Source organism: Mercurialis annua, linkage group LG2 (assembly GCF_937616625.2).
Source record: "Mercurialis annua linkage group LG2, ddMerAnnu1.2, whole genome shotgun sequence".
Classification (NCBI taxonomy): Eukaryota; Viridiplantae; Streptophyta; class Magnoliopsida; order Malpighiales; family Euphorbiaceae; genus Mercurialis; species Mercurialis annua.
In genome coordinates this window covers 57,597,563-57,604,619 of record NC_065571.1, presented here as the reverse complement: position 1 = coordinate 57,604,619, position 7,057 = coordinate 57,597,563, and the positions used below count along the sequence as shown (strand labels likewise).

At 27.7% G+C, this 7,057-nt stretch overlaps 1 protein-coding gene across 1 annotated transcript; it reads right to left on the bottom strand.

The window, feature by feature from the left end:
* Positions 1 to 1,355: 1,355 nt before the first annotated feature.
* Positions 1,356 to 7,057, bottom strand: LOC126669525 (4-coumarate--CoA ligase 2-like). The gene is made up of 5 exons (XM_050363013.2): positions 5,933 to 7,057; positions 3,928 to 4,126; positions 2,700 to 2,913; positions 2,239 to 2,341; positions 1,356 to 1,683 (listed from the first exon to the last, which is right to left on the bottom strand). The coding sequence occupies exons 1-5, from the start codon at positions 6,935 to 6,937 to the stop codon at positions 1,564 to 1,566; spliced, it is 1,641 nt and encodes a 546-aa protein (XP_050218970.1). The 5' UTR covers positions 6,938 to 7,057; the 3' UTR covers positions 1,356 to 1,563.

Sequence of the window (7,057 nt, the reverse complement as noted above, 5' to 3'; positions counted from 1 at the left end):
GAATCCTCAATTAATCCATTATTTAGATTAAAATTCTCAATATCTAAGATTTCTTCAATTATAACAGATCTACAATTAAAAAATATCTTCTTTTATTTATATTTAGGCTTAATGGCAAAAAAAACCCAAACATTTACGACTTGTTGCAATTATATCCAAACCTTTTAATTTTTGCAATAATATCCAAATTGCATTATTTTGTTGCAATAATATCCAAATTGCACTTTTTATGTGAATTTTTTTGAGTTTTTTGCCATTTTTTGGGACTTTTAATATATTATTATACACCAAAACATTATAATAGCCTAATATCTTAATTGAAAACAACAAGTTTAACTATTAATTTGACTATTATTGCTACAAAAAATGCAATTTAGATATTATTACAACAAAAAAATGCAATTTGAATATTATTGCAAAAATTAAAAAGTTTGGATATAATTGCAACAAGTTGTAAAGATTTGGATTTTTTTTTACCATTAGACCTTATATTTATTTAGCATCTACCTAGTTTTATTTTGCAATTCTTCAAATATGAATTTGAACCTCATTACACTGTGATTCTTTTAGGATTTTGTTCTTTATAAATAGATGTCTCAACTTTGTATTAGTGACACATCAAATATATTAAAAATTAACTTTTAAAGTTCAGACTTTTTATCTTTTTAAATTGATTCATTTAGTAATTTTATATTAGTCTTATTTAGCATCTAAATTAGTTTTGTTTTTTATATGTTAGCTTAATATAATCAACATGTTTTGATTATTTTTGCGGTCAAATCCAAAGCATCTGACCAAACAGATCCTATTAATAAATTTAAATACTTGCGTGTTATATTTTTTTGCACAAACAATTAAATTATATATGGTGAATAGTCGTTAACTTTATCTAGAAATAACGTGATAGATAGAGTTTATGTAAATATTAAATAATTATTACTTTCTACGTCTCAAAATAAAAGTTCACTTGTTCCTTTTCACACAGTTTAAGAAATATAATTAATACTCTAATTTTTTATAATTTTATTTTTATTTTTCTTATCATACCTTTATTAAATATTATGACTAATTTGTCTTTTAAGTTAATGACGTTAAATAGTAAACTTTAAATTAAGATAATATGAAAAAATCATCACTTTAAATTGTAATTTATTAGAAACATGAACAACTATTTGGGACAAAAAAAATGGAGTATTATTTTGGAACGGAATCATCTCTTTATGAATTTGAACCTCATTACAGAATAAACTATGATTCTTTAATCATTTATTTATCGTATAACAAGCACTAAAATATTGTTAGTACCAATCTTGAATTCTTTATGTAATGTATTATACACACAAAAAAAAAAGAAATTTAAAAATCATACACACTACGAAGTCATCTCTTTTATCATTTTCCTTAGAAAAAGAGAAACCTAATTAAATTACATCATAAGTACTTAACCAACACATTAAAAGAAATCAACACTTCTGAGTTACATCACAGAAATTAGGTGCAAAAATTGCAAATAAAAACACATTAATTACACCAACGTTTCTCCATTTTTCTGTTGTTTTGAGACTAATTAGGAACACCAGCAGCAAGTATTGCTCTTAAATCTTTTCTCAAAATTTTACCTGATGGAGCTTTAGGGATTGAATCTGTGAAGAAAACCCGTCTTATTTTCTTATAAAAAATAACCTGTAAAACAATCATAAATGTATTGTTATTTATAGAGCTGGTCATGGGTTGGGCTTAGAAAAAATTGAATCATTCCTGATTTTTTATATGCACGTTCAAATCCAATCGTTTCCAATTGATATCTAATATTTATTATTCAAATCTTGTTCATAAATTATATTTTTGTGGACTTACGCAGACAAATTTTTGAATTTATGATGTAATTTTATTTGAAAATAAAGGTTCAAACTCATCCGTAAAAAAATAAGTCCAATACAAATCAGAACCAAATGACAAGTAAAACTCTGTGAAAAGGTTTAGGCGGATATTCAAATCATATGCACGATTATTTATTTAAAATCGACAAAAAAAATTATGAATTCAAATAAATTAAAACATACACTTAAAAACACATTTTAGCTATATAAAATTTACTTCTTACATCTGAAAATAAAAAAATATTGTATGGTATAATTGTTGTTGGATATAAAATAAAAATAGGAAAAAAAAATTAAAGTAGTGTATGGATGTCTCATTAATTCTACTAATATAAAGTAAGAAAATAGAAAAGTTCACCTGTTTTGAAATGTATTGTTGGACATCATCCTCAGTGATGTTAGAACCATTTGATCTCACAACAAATGCAACCGGAATCTCCCCTGCTGCCTCATCTTTCATACTAGAAAAAGAAACGAATCAAACAGAATACTTATAAACTATAAATTTTGAATTTTAACGTGTTTTGTAATTATAAAACTTGGTTTAAAATTTGAGAAAATCAGTCCGCAATTTTTATTTTTAACAAACCAGAATACCAGTAGTATATTTCATTTAAATAATGTTGACGTTTATTATATGGTTTCATATAAGCATTTTTAATGAAAAATAAACAAATATTTTGATTCTCAAAAAATTCAAAGTTGGTGACTGATTTTAAAAGATATAATTTATCTACAAATTATTTGCTTACATTTATGATTTAATTCGTATTTTAACCTTAATTTCAAAAAATAGAAAAAAGATTTGGGGAAACTTACGGTACGACGGCAACATCAGATATACTAGGATGGGAAATCAAGATTGCTTCAAGCTCTGCCGGGGCTACTTGGAAACCATTGTACTTGATCAATTCTTTTAATCGATCAACGATGAATAGCTCATCATCATCATCGATGTACCCTACATCACCCGTGTGCAACCATCCCTCTCCGTCTATGCTCCTTTCTGTAGCTTCAGGGTCATTTAGGTAACCTGCATATTCATTCATTTATTACAACTAACATTAATTTATTCAAATACATACTGTCCTAAAAAAATTAACTTCTTTTTAATTTTACCCTAATGTAATAAACTCGCAAATTGTACTCAAATACACACCTTTCACTTTAAATTATACTTATAAATACTAAATTAACCTTTTTTCATTGAATTTTTTTTCAAATAAGTCTCATTTTGAATTTTTCAAATGAAAAAGAGTTCAAAAACTCATTTATAAGAATTTTTTTTGTTTTATTTTAGAATGAAAAAGAGTCTAATGTATAAATATTAGGTACAGTTGAAATTCAAAGGTGAAAATTTGGATACAATTGTTGGTGTGAAATTAAATATAACTAAAAGATAGAGTTTTTTTTGTAATGTTAAACCTTATTAAAACTATAGAAAAACTTAATATTGATAATAATAGACAAAATTTTGACCAATTTAAATTTTAAAAAAATGCGACCGTGGTTGTCGAGTAATGTATATTATGATGTGTGTATCAATATCTTCTATCTTTTTATCAAATTTTAAATTTTACTAATAAATGGTGTCAAAATTTATATTTTAATTTACCTTTTTATCAAATTTTAAATTTATATTTTACTAATAAATGGTGTCAAAATTCATATTTTAATTTACCTTCACCCTAAATTAAATAAGGACTATGACCCAAATGTATCTACAAAAGACATGACTAAAAAGTCAATAAGGACTATGACCCAAATTTCAATGATTTCACCAAATTTCCAACATGACTAAAAAGTCAATATGTAGTTGGTCTACTCTTTTGGGTCATGATTTTCATTTAATTGGAATCACTTCATCAATATTTACGTTTTGACAGACCATCAAATCATTTCTTAATGAAAAATTAATGATAGACATTGTAATATATTGATCCGACAATTACATCACCCTTTAGCTTATGTGATACTACTTGTATTTTTTATTCAAAATCCAATGTACCATTTTTGAGAAAATGAATCAATCAAAGAAAAAAAATACCTTTCATGATTTGGGTACCCCTGATGCAAATCTCTCCGGCTTGATTTCGCGGTAGGGAGTCGCCGGAGTCGGGATCAATAATCTTCATCTCGGCATTTCTAACGACAGTGCCACAAGCACCGGATTTGATTTCCATGGGTTCCTTTGCAAAAGCTAAACACATTGATAGCACAGGTCCTGCCTCTGTCATACCATAGCCCTGCAAAATAAATCATATTATGTCATGCAATAATAACTAGCAATTGTAGATTATAGATTTATCCGGGCATGAAAGAATATTTTGATGCCCAAATTACAAATAAAATCATACTTTTTCTAGCATGTTTTATTAATATCACAAAAACTAAAATTTCTCAAAAATACTTTTGTTATATACTTTTTATTAAAAATATCATTTCGGCAAATTGTTTTATCATAAATTAAATTTAAAAGCATAAATGTTACTAGAAAACAATAATTTAATTACAAAATCAAGTTTTAAGGCTTAAAATTTATTTCAAATTTTTTAAATATTCAATTTAAACGTCATTTTAGTTTCTGATATAGCATTGGATAAGATTACTAGTAGATTTATTCAAGTGAAGGTCGACCCATAACAGATTTATAATCTTTATTGTATTGTAGACTGTTTTCATTTGATGAGCGAGCAATCATATCATATGTATGGTCACCACGTCGTAGAGCCAATTAAATGTACCACAATTGATATCAGCAAATTAAATGATGTTATTTATTTTAGTTGGTATCCATCAATTTATTTTTCAAAACCTTAAGGTATCTTCCTTCTGGATATCTATTTATTAGTACTACTGATGTTTGATATTTCTTCTAACAAATCTTTTATTATACGTTTGAATCTCTTTGAAGTCACGAAAGTGTTCTTTTAAATTTTTAATTAACAATGAAAGGTTTATTTTAATATAAATTTTCTATGAGTATTATATGCACCACGTATATTAATTTTGCAATACAGTCAATCCTCTTTTACACAGTAATTTCTTAGTAACTTTATTAATTATTATTGAGAATTTTATAGGCTGCATTAGAATTTAGATATTGAAACAAAAAAATTGCATATATGAATGTTATTAAAATTTGGTGTAAAGTAAAAATTCTTTCTAAAATTCTTTATTAATATTGCAATTAACAATGTTATTTGTATTAGTATATATTTATAAAAAGGTTTTTTATTTTTTATAAAACTATAAGAAAACTCCATAGTCATATAGTGATATTAAATTTGTAGTTTATCAATTTTTACATTATATGTGGAAGTTATATTAGTTATATTTAGTATCGTATTTAAAAGATAAATTATTATTCCTATTTATATTTATATAATAAAATCAAAAGACATTAATATATTTGAAGTATTAAAATACTGAAAACGATAACTTAATTTTAGAAGAACAAGATAAATTAGTTTTTAGTTGAACCATCTTCAAATTGTTTACACAGACAACCATTGGTTTTAATTTGACCGAAAGGTCCATAAACAAATTTATATAGTCATCCAAATCATAAGCGCATTTTTGCAAACAAATTAAACTTTTCACAACTTTTATCTAACTATAGAAATATTTCATTTAAATAAGAATATTTTGGATTTTGTCCTGATAAGAAAATAAATGAAAAAAATATTATTTACCGACAAATTTAATTTTTTTTACCAAATATGTTTTAATCTATAAATTTGACGATATATTATCATCTTTTCAATTTTTTCCAAATAGACCCGCGGTAATTTTAGAGCTGATGTGTCATGTTGTAATATATGCCATGTAGAATTAATTTTATATGCGTAGATGAATAAGAGTATGTTACATCAGCTTCAAACAAATTATGAACAATAGAGATCGAAAAGATAATGATATATATGACAAGATTTAAACATGGTAATATATATGGCAAATATGTGGGTAGACAAATATATTTTGCAAAAGAATAAACTGTACATGTAAGCAAATTAAGAAAAGAAATAAAAACGTGACTCATAATTAATTACCTGTCCAAGTTTAGCATTAGGAAGCTTAGCCCTAACTGTATCTTCAAGCTCCTTCCCCATGGGAGCTGCACCAGACATCACCATCCGAATGGACGACAAATCATATTTATCGATCACCGGACTTTTCGCAATGGATAACACGATCGGAGGCACAAAAGGAGCAATCGTCACCTTATATTTTTCTACAAGCTCCATTAATGAGATAATCTCAAATTTTTGCATTATCAGAATGGCAGCACCAACTCTTAACCCGCAAAGCAAAACAGAATGCAGAGAATAAATATGAAACAATGGCAGAAGACAAAGAATCACGTCATTTTCATGAAAATAAAGATTCGGATTCTCTCCGTCAACTTGTTGAGCAACGCTAGTGATCAGACTTTTATGCGTTAGCATAACGCCTTTAGGTAAACCTGTAGTTCCCGACGAATAGGGCAGCGCCACCACGTCGTCGGGGTAAATCTTAACGGCCGGAATTTCATTCTCGTCAGCTTTTATCAATTCTGAGAAATGTAAACAATCTTGACCAACCGGTGGAGAATCTATCGTGATTATCTTTATATTGTTTTCTTTAGCGAATTCCTTAACTTTGTCCACGTAAATGGCTTGTGTTATTATCAACTTTGCATTAGAAGCAGCCGCTTGTTTCTTGATCTCCGCCGGAGTGTAAAAAGGGTTCGCCGTCGTACTAATAGCTCCAAGAAACGACGCGCCAAGAAAGGAAAACACAAACTCCGGTGAGTTTTGAAGCAAAATCATAATAACTTCGTTCTGCCTAACACCCAACTTATCCAACCCGGCGGCGACTCGACGTGAAGTGAGTTCAACCTGGGCGTAAGTGTAGACATCGCCGGTGGCGCCATTGATTAAACAAGGATTATCTTTGAAGTGAGAGATGTTTTCAAAGCAATAAGTATGGAGAGGAAGGTGGTTAGGGATGTAAATATCGGGAAGTTTGGAGCGGAAAATGAATTGTTGGTTATCAAAAATGGCCTCAGTGCCCATTGTTGAAGATTTTTGAGATGGGAGATTTGTGGGTAAAGGGAGGGTTGGAGTTTGGTATTGGAAATGTTAGTTTGGTAGGTTATGAGTTTTGTTGAGGTAAATATACATAAAGTTAGGTGA

Coding starts and splice junctions, on each gene's coding strand:
- LOC126669525 (XM_050363013.2), bottom strand. CDS start 6,937: ATGGGCACTGAGGCCATTTTTGATAACCAACAATTCATTTTCCGCTCC. Junction 2,914..3,927: donor GGGTACCCAAATCATGAAAG/GTATTTTTTTTC, acceptor ATGAATATGCAG/GTTACCTAAATGACCCTGAA. Junction 2,342..2,699: donor TCTGATGTTGCCGTCGTACC/GTAAGTTTCCCC, acceptor TTCTTTTTCTAG/TATGAAAGATGAGGCAGCAG.